The sequence below is a fragment of the Panthera tigris genome, chromosome A1, assembly GCF_018350195.1.
Source record: "Panthera tigris isolate Pti1 chromosome A1, P.tigris_Pti1_mat1.1, whole genome shotgun sequence".
Classification (NCBI taxonomy): Eukaryota; Metazoa; Chordata; class Mammalia; order Carnivora; family Felidae; genus Panthera; species Panthera tigris.
The window spans coordinates 174,689,397-174,704,922 of record NC_056660.1 but is presented as its reverse complement, the minus strand read 5'-3'; the positions used below and the strand labels follow the sequence as shown (position 1 = coordinate 174,704,922).

General features: G+C 52.8%; 1 protein-coding gene across 4 annotated transcripts in view; it reads left to right on the top strand.

Annotated features, from left to right (window-relative positions):
* Nucleotides 1-14,235, top strand: part of NSG2 (neuronal vesicle trafficking associated 2) — a 62,593-nt gene extending 48,358 nt beyond the window's left edge. For all 4 annotated transcript variants that reach the window (XM_042992039.1, XM_015537752.2, XM_042992029.1 and 1 more), the window contains 2 exons: nucleotides 12,946-13,056; nucleotides 13,975-14,235. In XM_042992039.1, coding sequence (XP_042847973.1) covers nucleotides 12,946-13,056; nucleotides 13,975-14,166 — 303 coding nt within the window. In that variant the 3' untranslated portion in view covers nucleotides 14,167-14,235. The remainder of the gene's footprint in view (nucleotides 1-12,945; nucleotides 13,057-13,974) is intronic.
* The last annotated feature ends 1,291 nt before the right edge of the window (nucleotides 14,236-15,526 follow it).

The window sequence follows — 15,526 nt, the reverse complement described above, 5'->3', positions numbered from 1 at the left end:
TTATGTGGCTTAGAAACCTTACTGGCGTTCCCAGCAATGCCACACTTCGGAGCTCGGAGGATGATTTCTAATTTCCCAAGCCAGTTTTGCTGACCTGATTCTCTCTCTCCTTTTTTTAAAAATCAACTCTTCCGCCAAGAAAGGGGATTGAGGAATGAAAGTAGCTTAATGGAATGGGTTATTTGGGCTGCAGGGCTGGTGTTTCCATGGAGATACGGCTGCAGGCTGCGTCTAGACACGGTCGGCTGGGATGCAGGGAGACAGCTGTGTGCATCTGAGGGTGGCCGTGATGTGCATGGAGGGCTTCCTGGGTGGAGGAGACCCGCCCTGCTCTGGGGTCTGGCTCTGGCTGGGGCTGAAGCAAATGGGTGTGAGTGCTTCAAAGCTGACACGTATGTTCTTTGTGGCAGGGCTGGAACAAGAACTGGGCAGGTCACTGAGGCACAGCCCCTGCCCTGGAGAAGCTCATGGTTCCTGTAGGGTGGGTTGTTGGGACAAGAAGTCGTGCAAACACAGAGCAGTAAGTGACTGTGGCCAGGACCCAGCACATGGAGCTTCAGAGAGGTGTCCCTCCGGAGGGATAGGTCCAGGAAGGCTTCCTGGTGTGTGTTGTGAGATACCCTCCAGGGGGAAGGGAGTGGAAAGTCATGCCAGTAGCAGGAAATCTAAAACTTTCAGGAACTAGGGAGGGAAATGGGGAGGGCGAGAGAGAGGGGGAGAGAGAGGGGGAGAGAGGGAGTGTGTGTGTGTCCGTGTGTAGGTCTTTGTGAATCTCTGTGTTTGTGTGCATATGTGTGTCTGTGTTGGTGTGTGTGTGTGTGTTTGCCTGCGTGTGTCAGTGTGTGCATGTGTGTGTGTGTGTGTGTGTGTGTGTGTGTGAGAGAGAGAGAGAGAGAGAGGGTTCCTGGGGCCGTAGCAGTTGGTGATGTGGGCCAGGAACACAGGGGCCAGTGCAGTGCTGAAGAAAGAAAATGTGTTTTGGATCTCAACAGATCCGGTTTCTAGATCTTGCTCCACTACTGATGGGCTCCTGGAAAATTCTGGCAACTTACCCAATGCCTGCAATCCTCAGGCTCATCGCCTGAAAAGCATCAACCATACGCACTCTCTAGGATGCCGGCTGGGACTGAGCGAGCTCGTATGCGTAACGTGTCGAGTACTTACCAATCGAGGATGTGAGGTTCTTGCTCTCTTCTCCTAGAGGCCGGACAAAGTTTTGGTCTTTGCCTTGCTCTAACTACAGTTTCCAGGCCATCTGCGTCCCAACCTGTTGGACTTGCGTGGAAATGCTGGTTTCTGGGTGTCAGGGAAGATGGAGGGAACCAGAGTCTCTGGGTGTGAGGCCCAGAAGCCTGCAGCCGGTCAGTCTCCTTAGACGGTTCTGATGCTCAGTAAATCGTAGACGCACTGTGTCGGGACAGGAGGTCAGGCCCGCTGTGGGCTGAGATGGGATCTTCAGCTCCACTATAAAATGCGCTGAGGGATAATTTAGGAAGATCCTTTTGGGGGCCAGCTGGGAAGGTGGATTGGGAGGGGAAGGCAGGAAAAACCAGAGAAGGGATGCCCCCCATCAGAGGTGCCTTTCTGCCCCATCGACAAGAATCACCAGTAGGACCCTCAGGCCCTTGGAAGCCCAAAGACAGATGCCATTGCCCTGAAGGGTGTGTCAGTCAGGGAGTACGGGCCACAGGTGAGGGCAGCACAGGGGAACACCCGACGGTCCTCACGCCGAGGAAACACCCGGACCGAAATCAGCTCTAATCCTGCACGATTATAACAGTAACAGTGACGGCCACAAGGAGTGTTAGCATTTACATGGTGCTTTTGCCTTTTGCATTATTCATCTTGGTCGTACCTCATGACGGTTTTGTGTGGATTAGGGTAATGACTCAGAGCCCTTCGGCAGGTGATACAGTGGAGGTCTGCCTTGGGCAAGGAGGAGTCAGACTTGGTATGTGAGGATGCTTTCTATGTGATCACAGGAAGTTGGATGGGCCACAAATGGGGAAAATGGGAAGAAGTGGAAGGAATCGAGATTTATGCGGGGATGCGTGTTGATAAGAATAAATAGCAAGTGTGTAAAAACAGACTTGAGATGATGGCGCGATTGTAATGGGTGTTTTCCTCTTGGATTTCCAATGTTGTTCTTATTATAATGGTGCCATGCGCTTTGAATAAAAATAAACTGTAACAAAGTTATAGATTTATCAGCAGTATAACATATGGTAAGGCAGCTGTGTTTCTGAGTTAGGCAGACCTGAGTTTAACTCTTCACTCTGCCTTCACATATGTAAAGTCATTGCCATCTGTGAAATGGGCACATTGATAATACCTTCCCCACCGAGTTTTGAGGACATGAAATGTATGTGCTCCATGGGTGCTAACTAAGGTCATTATCACAGGCGGGGCCCATCCCGAAGGCTTCATGCATTACCACATGCTGTCTTACAATAGCTAGTATGAGGTAGCCATCAGTATCACCCCCATTTTATTTTATTTGTTTTTAAAAAAAATTTTTTTTAACGTTTATTTATTTTTGAGACAGAGAGAGACAGAGCATGAACGGGGGAGGGGCAGAGAGAGAGGGAGACACAGAATCGGAAACAGGCTCCAGGCTCTGAGCCATCAGCCCAGAGCCTGATGCGGGGCTCGAACTCACGGACCGTGAGATCGTGACCTGAGCTGAAGTCGGATGCTTAACCGACTGAGCCACCCAGGCACCCCCTCACCCCCATTTTATTTTTTTATTTTTTTTTTTTAAATTTTTTTTTTTTTCAACGTTTATTTATTTTTGGGACAGAGAGAGACAGAGCATGAACGGGGGAGGGACAGAGAGAGAGGGAGACACAGAATCGGAAACAGGCTCCAGGCTCTGAGCCATCAGCCCAGAGCCTGACGCGGGGCTCGAACTCACGGACCGTGAGATCGTGACCTGGCTGAAGTCGGACGCTTAACCGACTGCGCCACCCAGGCGCCCCTCATCACCCCCATTTTAGAGAGAAGTAGGTCAGGGATTCCCAAGGGCAAGCAACTTGCCCAGGGTCACACAGCAAGTTAGTGACAGAGCTGGGCTTTCGGTCCAGACAATCTGGCTCTAAAGCTCTACTCCAGTTAAGAGCTTGGTGCTAGGGAGAGGGCTAGGGGAACCAGAATGTCACCGGGGCAGAATTTATGGAAGCTACCATCCCCTCGCACTTTCCACTCAAGGCCTATTGTCAGGATCTTTGGGACCGAGCCAGGAGCAAGGCACCGGGTGGCCTAATTCCGTCTCTGGAGGTTCCAGCTGTCACACGCAAAAAGGATGAATGTGTGTCGGGCAGCTCCGTTTTTATGCCCCCACAAAGTTTAATTTCCCCGATGTGAGTGCTTGGATTGCCTTGAGGTTTCCAGGGTTTGCATTTTTCATAAAAAGGGCGGTTTATTGGGCATTGTGATGCCGCGAGGCTCTAGTACATGAATGTTAATGAAATTCATGGTTCCTGCCATAATGAGGATCTTAGATCCTTGGCAGTCGGTGGAAGGGTTCTGTTTTTCTCCTCTGTCTTCCTAACTCCTGGGATTTCCACGTCTAGGTGACATACCCCTAGCAAGTTTAGAGTCTGCGCTGTCTTGTTTCGTTGCGCTGTTCCAAGCCAAGGCAGCAGCAGGACAGAAACATGTTTACCAAAAGGCAGTGGTTAGGGCGGGGGGAACTGCAGGATCAAATATTCCAGACTTCCAATCCGGCTCCGCTACTCAATAACCAGGTGGCCTGGGGCCGGCTACATTGTGCCTCTGTGCCTTTGTTTGCACAGCTGTCAAGTGTGGGTAATAATTGGGCTTGTAGGTTTACCGTGAAAGATTTTAAAAGACAACACACAAAAAGTGCTCGACACAGTACCCAGCACAGTACTGCACAGGCGGTAAGTGATTGCTGTTATTGGTTAAGCTCCCCCCCTCCCTGCCCTCTCCCGCACACCAGGACAGCCCCAGGCAACGTTACAGGCGTCATCTCATTTAATCCTCCCAGGGGTCCCGTGGGCTGGGATTTTTGTCCCCATTGAACAGATGAGGAAATGGGCTCAGAGAGGTGAAGTGTTTGCCCCAGATCACACAGCTCACCAGAGACAGACGCAGGGTGAGAACCCTATTGGGTTGGGGTCCCCCACCCCCTCCAAAGAACTTCGTGGACACTGCCCAGAATGGCGGGTCTGTCCTCCCAGCCATCTGAAGGAAGCCTCTCATCTTTGACAGGCACAGCAGACAGACAAGGAAATCACTTCAGGGGCAACCAAGAATTCTTCCAGCAGCAGGCAAATGACTGCAGACCACCTCGTGCAATGATTGTATCCGGTCACCCTGCAAGGCTGCGGAACAGTTAAGAAGGGCCCTGAAAATTCGCTGCTGGCAGTGCTTTGTGCCAAAAAATGAGAAAGGGGGTGTGGGGTAGGGAATGTGGGATATGCATTCGCATCCGCCTGGCCCCCTACCCCGTGCCAGCTCGTGAGCTGGAAGCTGGGGCCAAAGAGACAAACAAGATCAGGTCCCTGCCCCCGTGACACACACTCAAGAGAACAGACAACCGTGGTACGGGAGCTGGGCGCTAAGTGGTGCAGGAAAAAAAAATGTAGTGAGGGCACAAGTAGGCAAGGGAAGGCTTGCCGGCAAAGGCAACGTGCTGTGAGTTGGGTTTTGAAGCATGACTAGGAGTTCACTAAAGGGGGAAAGGCTGAGAAAGCGCACCAGAGCCACACACGTTGAGAAAAGTAACGGTCTTCCCGAGTGGTCGGAGCTTCTGAAGAACACGCCGAGGAACGTGGCGGGTGACAGGGAAAAATCAAGGAGCTCTCCCAGGTGCAGCATGGCCGGCCACTGTGGGAGGGCACTACAGTGGCCGTGGCAGAACATATTACCGCAAACCGTGTGGCTTAATGCAATAGAAATTTAGTCTCACGGTTCTGGAGACCAGAAGTCCAAAATCAAGGCAGGCTTGCGCACCCCCTGAAGGGTCTTTCCCTGCCTCTTCTGGATTCTGGTGGCTTCAGCTGTCCCTCGGCTCACCAGGGTATCATTCCAGTGTCTGCCTCCGTATTCAAATGACTCCTCTTCTCCTTGGGTGTTCGTCTTCCTCTATGTGTCCCGTAGAAGGGCACTTACTCTTGGATTTAGAGCCGGCCCGCATAGTCCAGGATGATTTCATCTTAAGATCTTTGACTTAATTGTACCTACAAAGACTTCATTTCCGAATAAGGTCACATTGACAGGTTCCAGAGATTAGGACATGCACGTATCTCTTGGGGGGGGGCACTGCTCAACTCACTCCAAGGCTTCACATTATCTGATGTAATCCTCCAGACTCTGAGAGGCAGAAACTATTGTTGTTCCCTTTTTACGCAAGAGGAAACTCGCTAAAAGGGTAACCTTTATGAGAGCAGGGACCTCCCCTGTCCTTGGCGTTGGATGCCCAATGTGTAGAATTATTTTTGGCACATTGTAGTTGCTCAGCTGATATTTAGCGAATAAATGCCTTATGGGGAATATCGCATGGGCTGAAGAGCCTGGGCCAATACTTTATTGAGTTAGACTCCAGTCTGTATTGTTTAATTAACTGTATGAGTCCGAAAATGAGGTAGCCTCTCTGTGCCTTAGTTTCCTCATCCAAAAAAATGAAGATGTATCTACCTCACAGGGCTGTTGGGCGGCTTACAAGGATAAATCCATATCCAGTGCTCAAAACAGAGCCTGGCACATAACCAGTGCTTAGTAAATAGAAATGTGAAGTGTTATTCCACACTGCCGCTCAAGAGGGGAAGCGGACCAGGGGTGGTTAAGTATGGCGCACTGAGAGAAGTGCCAGGGAGCTGTGAGCAGCCAGGGGAGGGGCTAAGAAGACTTTTGGGGAAGACTTTGGGGAAGAGGAGCTACCTGATCCGGGTCATACAGGGCCAGCAGGTGCAAGAGTGTAGAGGTGGGGGAGTCAGGGTGCATCAGGCAGTGGGAGGAAGGGGGCTGAGCCCCAGGGGGGATGTTGAAGACAAATCAGGAAAGGCCTTGTCTTCTGACTGAGGCGGAAGATAGCGGGCTGGTTCTGGAATGGAGAGGTCAAGGTGCCGTTTAGGCGCCTCAGTGTATTGTCTGCACCTAGCTGCTACCAACTGTGGGAACTCGGGCAAGTCACATAACCTCTCAGAGCCTCAGTTTATCCATTGGCTAAGTGGGGATAATAATGCTACCTGTTGCCTACAATTGTGCCAATATTCATATATAGTGAGTTCCCAATAACTCTTAGCACCTATGATTAGTAGTGCTATTCCTACCACTGTTACTGTCATTGTACAGACATACGGCTCATGGTGGGTGGTCGTTATGGCCCCTGTCTTGGCACGGCTTTGCCAGAACTGCGAGCTGCATACCCCATGTTGAGTTCTTTGTCTTCTCTCTCTCTGACCTACGCTCGAAAGTTTGAGGAGAAATCTCAGGCAGGTTTTAGCGGATCCCAACCCAAATCCTGATCCTTTTCAAGGTTAAGGTGCTTTTGTTTGAGCGCGTGTTGGGGGGCTGTAGTGGATGGGATTGAGAATAGGGGATGGAAAAGACCAGAAGGCCAAGTGCAGGTAATTCAGTGCTCCATCCAGGATACACGCAACGTGGTTTGGACCAGGTTGCACGTCTGTCTGCTTGTGTATGTCTGGGGAAGAGTGTGTGTGTGTGTGTGTGTATGTGTGTGCGTGTGTGTGTGTGCACCCGTGCATTGCACGGTCTTCATTTGATTCAGCATTCCAGTTCAGGAGATGTTTACTCGTCCCCTGTGTAGGAGTCATGGTGCTGGGCACAGAGGAAAAGATGAGATATACTCACTGCCTGAAGCATTCCTTGGGAAACGGAGGGTTCAGAGGTATGAAGAGGTCATGATGACAGAGTAAGCACCCTCAGAGCAGCCTCAGAAGACCCTGTCCAGAGCCGGGCAGAGAGGGGACAGTGGGGCTGGACGGAAAAGCTGAGGAGCCATTCTCCCTGACAAGGAAGGACACACGGGAGTTCCGGGCTGAGAAGCACAAGGACAGGAGAACTCTGTGGGGCTGGGCATGGCTGGAGGGGACCGTGTGGAGCCAGGGAGTGGTGGCCGGAGCTGGAGGCTGGCAGAGACGGGCCAGACTGGCCCTGGGAGGCGAGGCTGAGCAGGTTGTTAGCTGAAAGCACGGGGACGGATGTCGTGGGAAGTGCCTCTCCTGGACAGGACAAGGGTGACCTTGGTCTCAAAGCCCTATGGTGCCTCATCTCAGGGGCCTCTCCTCTTGTCCCCTGTCTCAGCTACACTGCTCCTTCCAGGCCCACTGGGACCCTAGACTCTCTCTGTCGGTCTTTGGGCTGGCACCTCATCCTGGGCCACTCTCTTAGGTGGAGCCCCTTCTCCCACCCTGGCCCACCTTATCCCTGGTCCGCACAGTTCCGGGTCCTGCTCAGGGCTCGTTTCATAATTATTTCTTTGTGATTTGCTTGTTCAGCATCTGATCCCGTCTCTGCCATAAGCTCTGGAGGCGATGACCGTATGGCAGCAGCTGGCCCGCTGTGGGCCCTGCATCAATGTGTGTTGAGCGGATGCTCGGATGAAAGCGCGAGGGGTGGGCCCGGAGACGGGGAGAGGCGGGTATTCCCAACAGTGAGCATCTCTGCAGAAACCCAAATCTAGCCTGGATTTATTTCTAGTCCCAGGTTGTTGCATCGAGAAGTAGGGCCGAGGGCTTTGGGGCCTGCCTCTCTGAGGCTAGATGATCGAGTCAGTGACTCCTGGCGTGTAGTTAGGTTTTTGCATTCCAAGGTGCTCGTGGGGAGGTGGGAGCTTCTCTCTGGGGTCCTCTCTAGGGATCCCCCTCTGTGCTGGGAGTTTTACTGTAGGGACCAAAGCACTAACGAATCTGCCAGAAAGGGATAAGCCAGCTGAGGACGGCCAGCTCCCCCGGATGCCCCGTGGAGACCCCTCCTCAGGGAGTAGCTCATCCAGGTACCACAACGGGAACCTTGGTCTACTCCTACTCCCCATTTCCCTTCCGACAACCAATGCTGCTCAGCTCACAAGAATCCAGACCAGCCCTAATGTCACCCTTCGTCCCCAGAGTCCCCTCCCTCCTTCCCTTTCTCCTCACTCTGCTTACCTCCCAGGAGCTTCTCAAAACATCCACCCCTCCACCCTCACGGCCCCAGGTCCGGTCTCAGCGCTGGGGGCATGGCCTCACGCATCAGCTCTCGCTGGCCTCTCTGCCTCCAGCCCCTGCAAACCTGCCTCCGTGTTGCTCACAGAGGCATCGTTCCAAAACATAATTTGTATCCTGTCACTTCCCTCCTTAAGACCTTCAGGGGCTCCCTGTTCCCCTGGAGATAAAGCCCAAGTTGTAGCCTGGCCCTTCCTTATCTGTTCTCTTGCCGCCATCCCGTTGCGCCAGACCTCTCTCTTCCTCATTTGCATCCTCTGGGCCAGCCACGGTGAACCATGTGATGCTTCCAGAACAGTCCCAGCTTCCACCCCGTGGCAGATACGACTTCTCTGCTCAGAACCTTCTTCCTTCCCTATCCTGGCGTTCCTCCCTGGAGTCACTTCCAACGTTGCCTCCTCCAGGAGGCCTTCCCTGATCCACTCCCCGGCCCCCCACTTCTAGACTGGTTAGGCCCAGGAGTCCCCTGTGCTGCTGCCCTCACGGTGCCAGCCCTTGTGTTGCACGTGCCCGCCCCCATCTGCCTACCTCTCCCTCACCCAGTAGGCTGTGAGGCTCCGAGGGAGGGCCTGTGCTTCATTCACAGCCCTGTGTTCCCTGACAGGCTTTTAGGAAATGACTGGCTTCCAGCTGCAGAAGTTACCAAGATTCAGGACAGGTTGGTTCAAATGGCCTCTTCTCACCCTAGTTCCGGGGCTACGGAACATGTGGAAGGAGTTAGACTCGCTCAGCAAAGCCCCTCGGGTGGGTGGCACTTCTGGCGTCCTTCTCAGCGCCAGACCCTTGTCTCTGGCAGTGACATAGGGCACCCTGCCCAGCGCCTACATGCCACACTCTTCCCTACACTTCTTGTGCACGACAACCACCTTGGGGCTTGGACTCGACCATCAGAGACGCTGGGGTGATTGGTCTGGGGCAGGTCCAGAGCATCAGCATTATTTAAAACACTGCCCAGGTGATTCTAAGAATGGGTAGCCAGCCTGAGAGCCACTCACACCTAGTCATGCTACTGTGGCGGTCCTCGTCCCTGGTTGTGCATTACAATCACCCAGAGAGTTCATAAGATTGCCCATGTCCTGGACCCACCGTCCCTGACCCAATACAGCAGAATCCTGGCCTCAGCACTGATTCCTACAGGATCTCCCCTCCCGCCCTCCTCCCCTCCCTCCTTCTCTCTTCTTGTTCCAGAAAATCTTGTTGTGCTTAACCCGTCCAGCTCTGGGACTGCTATGGTAAATCACACCCTGCCCCTCCTAGATGGGGGCTGTTCACTCAGGGACATTAGGAAGGGAAGGGCCTCCGTCCCCTTAAGGGAAACGTGTCCCATGGGCAGGTGTGCTGGGCCCTGCTCCAGCTCCCGGTGCTTCCTCCTCCTCACCGACCTGCTGCTGACTTGGGGATGCGCATGATGGGCTAGGCAAAGAGACTGTCTCTGCCCAGTCAGGGCTGGGGATCGCACCTGGTCACATTAGGATGGGGGCTTTCTGGGGGCTCCCCAAGACCCCGCATCGGGTCAGCAGTGGTGGCGGGTGGGGGGGTGCTGCACCTTGCCACACATGACATCTACAGCTGCCCTTTGTGGGTGGCTGCGTCTGCAAGCATGTCTGGGTCTGTCTCACGCGCAGCTCTGGTGAGGGGATGCTAGCAGGACCTTAAGGTCCTTTTGAGGGACAGAATCAACCTGAACTCTGGGCACGTGTCTTTCAATCGGGGTAAAATTCGCATACAATATTAACTGAAGCAAAGAACTCGGGGTCATTCAATGCATTCACAGTATTGGGCAAGCTACCACCTCTCCCTAGTTCCAAAACATTTTCGTCACCCCAGAAGGAAACTCGGTTCCCATGAGCTGTCACTTGCCACTCCCCTTACCCCCAGGCCCTGGCAACCACCGGTCTGCATTCCGTCTCTATGTGTATGGACAGACGATGTGCTTCTGCATCCATCACTTGATGGACATTGGGGCTGTTTCTGCCTTTGGCTATTGGGAAATCTGGGCATTGAAAATTCTTTCCGTCTACTTCACACATCCGCTGACCAGGTATTCCTAGGTCCTTAACATTAGCTAGTGGCCTTGTACTCATCAAGTACTATCTTCAGAGTGTATAAGGGGGTGTATGCGGGTTTGGGGCATCTCTCGCTTGTTCCAGGTTCCAGCCTCTGCTGGTATCTCCAGCCCTCTCCACATCTTACCCGAGTGATTCTGGTCTGATCTCTGCGCTCCCCCACGCCAACCTTGGGCAGGAGGCTGCTGAGGGTTCAGCGTGCACCCGGAGGGGGTGCACGTGCCCTGTGCTGACGAGAGTTTAGAAGCGACTTTCACATGTCACCATCTAGAGCTACCTTTTCCTCCATCCTTTCACCACTTCTGACATCAGATGTGCGGTGGTGTTCCCACACCAAGTAATTCTCCAATTCTCGGTGGACACTGAGTAGACGTCCTAGAATTTAGCTGGACTCTGACGCTGGCTGCTGGAGTTAGTGCAGACCTACCCCCCCCCCCCCAAGGTTAAGGGCTCAGTCCCACAAGGCTGCCCCAGTTCAGATGCGGGTCCCAAGTCCCAGGTTGCATCTGTACTCCTCACCGACTCGCTGTTCACTGGGGGCTCCTACAACCTCCTCTCCGGTTTTGATAATTTGCTAGAACGGCTTACAGAACTCACTAAAGTGCTTTACTTAGTATTACTGATTTGTTACGAAGGACACAAACGAACAGCCCCCAGAGGAGATACACAGGGCAAAGTCTGGAAGGGTCCTGAGCACAGGGCATCTGTCCCCGTGTAGAATACAGGATGAGTCGCACTCCCCCCATATGGACGCGTTCTTGTTCACCAACATGGACGTTCTCTGAATCTCTTCAGTCAAGACTTTTATAGAGGTTTCGTTACATAGGCGTTATCGATGAACTCACTGGCCATCAGTGATTGAACTCAATCTCTCCCCTCCCCCGGGGGTGAGGGGATGGGGTCAAAAGTTCCAACCCTCTAATCACTTGGTCGGCTCCCTGGCAACTGACCCGTATCCGTAGGGATTTTCCAAAAGTCCCGTCATTAGCATAAACTCAGGTGTGGTCGAAAGGGACTTGTTATGAATCCTAAAAAACACTCATCTTTATGGATCTGGGTTATTTCAGGAACTGGGCACAAAACCCAAATATTAGAACAGAAGATGCTTCTAGTACTCTATCATTTAGGAAATTACAAGGGTTTTAGGAGTTCTGTGCCAGGAACTGGGAACAAGACCCAACTATATATTTTTCTTATATCATCATAGCACACTGTCCTAAAACTTTATATACACATGCAGCCACATAGACTTCCATCCCCTCTGTCCTTCCTGGTTTGGGAAGGAGATAGGATTGGGGACCCCTTAGGTTGATTTGATTTTTATCCTGAATCAAAGAAATCTTCTCTCCGTGAGAGGAATTCTGCCCTATTTCTGGGCCAACTGACTCAAAAGGCCACCAGCTTTTAAAAATAACGGGGCGCCTGGGTGGCTTAGTCGGTTAAGCGTCCGACTTCAGCTCAGGTCACGATCTCACGTTCCGTGAGTTCGAGCCCCGCATCGGGCTCTGGGCTGATGGCTCAGAGCCTGGAGCCTGCTTCCGATTCTGTGTCTCCCTCTCTCTCTGCCCTTCCCCCGTTCATGCTCTGTCTCTCTCTGTCTCAAAAATAAACGTTAAAAAAAAAAATTTAAAAATAACATGAAAAAACATTCTGCTTGTGACACTAGGCACCCAATGTCGTGGGGGTTACCCTACCACTTTGTACACGGAGTGGGATGGGGTCAGCGCAAGCCTGGAGGGAACCCTGAAAGTAGACATTTACTCCTTTCTGATAAATCCTCATGGTGCCTTCAGTCTGTTTAGCGTTGTGTTATTTTTTTAAAGCTTGCTTGTAGATAATGGTTAGGAGCTGGGCTTTCAGTGTGAGTAATTTAGAGACCGTTAGATGCTTCTGAGCAGAGAAGGGACGTGCCCTGACTTAGATTTTGAAAGGACCTCTCAGGTTGCTGTGCGTGACTGCGTCGCCTGGGTCGAGGAGGCTGCTAGTCAGGGGCTGCTTTGGAACTGCACGCGAGAGAATTGTTGCTGGCTTGGCCGGGTTGGAGATGGCCGGGGTGGTAAGAAGCTGTCGGATTACGGATATGTCGGAAGGCAGAAACAGTAAGTTCCGCTGTAGATTGGATGTCGAATATGAGAAAAGGAGTCAAGGATGACTCCCAGAGTTTTGGCCTGAGTGGAGCTGGGGAAAAAAGGCAGGAGGAGCAGGGGGTTGGTTTGGTAATGCGTCCACGGTGTGTCTGTGGTGCCTATGGCATGTCCAAGTGGAGGTGGAAGAGGCCGTTGTGTCTTGAGATGGGAATTCAGTAGTGGTAGGGAGGGTGGTGGTGGTGGAAGGCGGGAGCGCCGGAAGGGACAGGTGGCTTAAGGATCACCACCCCTCTAACCCTCCGTGCACGTGCACACAATTAACAAGAAAAGTAAACGGGGAGAATCACGCTTGGGCCGAGAAGGGGCTTCGGAGAGTATCTAGCAGACGGGGGAAACTGAGGCCCAAAGAGTACAGGCGCTTTTCTCCAGGTCACCCTGCAGGTTAGTGACGGAGTGAGACAGAGCGCGTTCTCTGGGCCCCAGGCCCCTGCTCCTTCTGACGCGTCACGTGGCCTACAGCTCCGGAATTCGAAGGCGGCTGTGCGGTGGACGGAAGGCAGGGTGGGCTGAGGCTGGATGACTCCCAGTTTTGTGTTCCTCCAGGTCACCATTCTCGTCAGCCTGGCCCTCGCTTTCCTCGCCTGCATCGTGTTCCTGGTGGTTTACAAAGCCTTCACCTATGACCACAGCTGCCCAGAGGGATTTGTCTATAAGGTAAGGGGCTTCTGGCAGGTGAGTGGCCCCCAGGTGACTGCCAGCTTCAGTCAGAGGGTTAATCAAGCTCACCCAAATTCAGGCAACCTCCCTGCAGACTGTTTAAAATGGAAGATGCGTCACACAAGGAGTTTCACGAAGGACTTGGCTTCCTTCCGGCAGGCCGTAGAGTTCTTCCTCCCAGATAGTGCTCTCCAGAGTCAGGAGTCCGGAGGTGGTCCAACTTTGGGGTGCAGGCCGGCGGTCAGGGAGAGCTCACTCCTGCTTGAGATAGGTTGGTCCCTCTAGAGAAAGCTCGGCCCTGGCACCAGTCTTCCCGGTTTGATGTCTGATTCCCAGGTCCCGTGGTGGCCCCGTAGAGATGTGAGCACAGGGGGTGGGTGCTTTTGAGGTCTCCCTGAGTCCTACTGGTGGGCCCTTTGCCCTGCACCCTGCTCTGGGCTCTTTCCCTTGAAAAACCGAACAAGCTACGTGGCTTTAGGGCATCTCTTCGCCCCTCTGAGCCTCAGTTCTCTTGCCTGCAAAATGGGCTCCGGGAATACCTGCCCCCAGGATTTTTGTGAGGCCTTAAAGGAGAGAATTTAGGTAAAACCAGTTAGCAAAGGACCTGTTAGATGATGGGCTCTCGACAAATATTAGTTGCACTAAAGACAGAATCTGCTTTACAGCAAAATCAGGTGATAGAAATATTTATAAATTGCCATTTACCGAGTACCTATTATAAGTCACACCCTTTCTTAGCTATTTGCATAAACATTACCTGAGTTGTAATGTGGCCTGGCCCAGGCCAGGTGACATCGCTTGCCCTCTGGCTGAGAACCCTATGTGGCGATGGCCCCCAGATGGGGGGACCCTGGCGTAGGTTGGGTTGGAAGCAGTCTGCTGAGCTCCCCCTGACTCTGTGTCTCTCGTCCTCAGCACAAGCGCTGTATCCCGGCCTCTCTGGATGCTTACTACTCATCCCAGGACCCCAATTCCAGAAGCCGCTTCTACACGGTCATCAGCCACTACAGTGTGGCCAAGCAGAGCACTGCTCGGGCCATCGGGCCGTGGCTGTCGGCGGCTGCTGTCATCCATGAGCCCAAGCCGCCCAAGACCCAGGGCCATTAGAGGCCCACCCCCAGCCAGAATGGGGGGTGCGGAGGGGGACCCCCCATTGGCTAAGCCAAGCTCCAGTTACAAGACACCACTGTACTCCTGGGATATGGGGGTGGGGGCGGGGCCGGGGTGGGTAGGGGGGGGAACTCACCGAAAATATCGTGCACTGGAGTTGTCTGAATCGATATTTCTTTTTGTCTTTTGGTATTGTTGATTCGTCCCCAAGTCAGGATTATGTACAAAGGCATGTTTCGTGTTGATTGTTCCCATGTAAGATATTTTCAAAGCCACTGCTTATTACTTGTTAGGAAAATTTAAAAACAGGAAAGGAAACAAAATGAACAGAAAAAGAGTCAACTGGCTGGATCTGGAAGATGCTGACGGGCCGTAAAGAGCACAGACTCTGGGCTTCTTAGCAGAGAAACTGTAGTTTCAGCATGGGGTTTGGAAGGTACCGAAAATGTAAGTGATGCAGGCTGGGGCTGTGTGGCTGGCCTCTGGTCTGCAGGAGAGGACTATGGGAAGTTAGGACTGGCCTAGCTGGAGAGAAGGGCTGATTTCGGCATTGGTAAGCCCGGAACACACACGACCCAAAGTGAGGAGCTCCCACCACTGGTGTGTTTGGCCAAATTAGCACAAACTGTCCATATGGGAATCTAAGCTAGGGCTCGGGCTGACCCAGGGAGCCCGGGGATGGATACAAGCAAACTCTGAGCAGCAGGCAGACGTTCTCTGTCTTTTTCTAGTGTTTCTAGATCTACACGCGGGTACTGCCTATGTTTAAGAGACAGCAAGGGTGGAGAGGAGAGGAGAGGAGAGGAGAGGAGAGGAGAGGAGAGGAGAGGAGAGGAGAGGAGAGGAGAGGCTGCGGGAAAAAAGAAGGCACAGGACAGGCAGATGTAACATTCGGCCAACCTAGACCACATTTTAAAATTTGTGTTTGTTCTTCTTATGATAAGGGTCATAACCAGGAGCCTCAGGTGACAGCCAGGGAGACTTAAAGATGGGGGCTGCAGCAATGCCAAATCAGTCCTCAGAGAAGCTGAAAAATGTGGACCGTCTTTTGCCCACCTGTTGCACTGACAGCCGTTGGACAAGCACCCAAAGTCCCCGATCTAGTTTCAGAAGCTCCTGGCTAGGGGGGCAGCATCTGGCATTGGCCGGGCCTCCTGCTGCCTGGGACCACATCAGCCTGTGCCTACTCCCACCCAGCTCTCCTGCAAAGGGTTCCGGGAAGCCCATGCTGTGGGAGGTGGCTCCAGGGCCAGAACCGGCTGGGAGAGTTGGTTATTCAAGATGCAGTACCGTTTCCCCATGAAGCGGTGACAGGCCGTTTAACGGGCATTTTCTCCTGGCTTGCTATGTTGCCGAA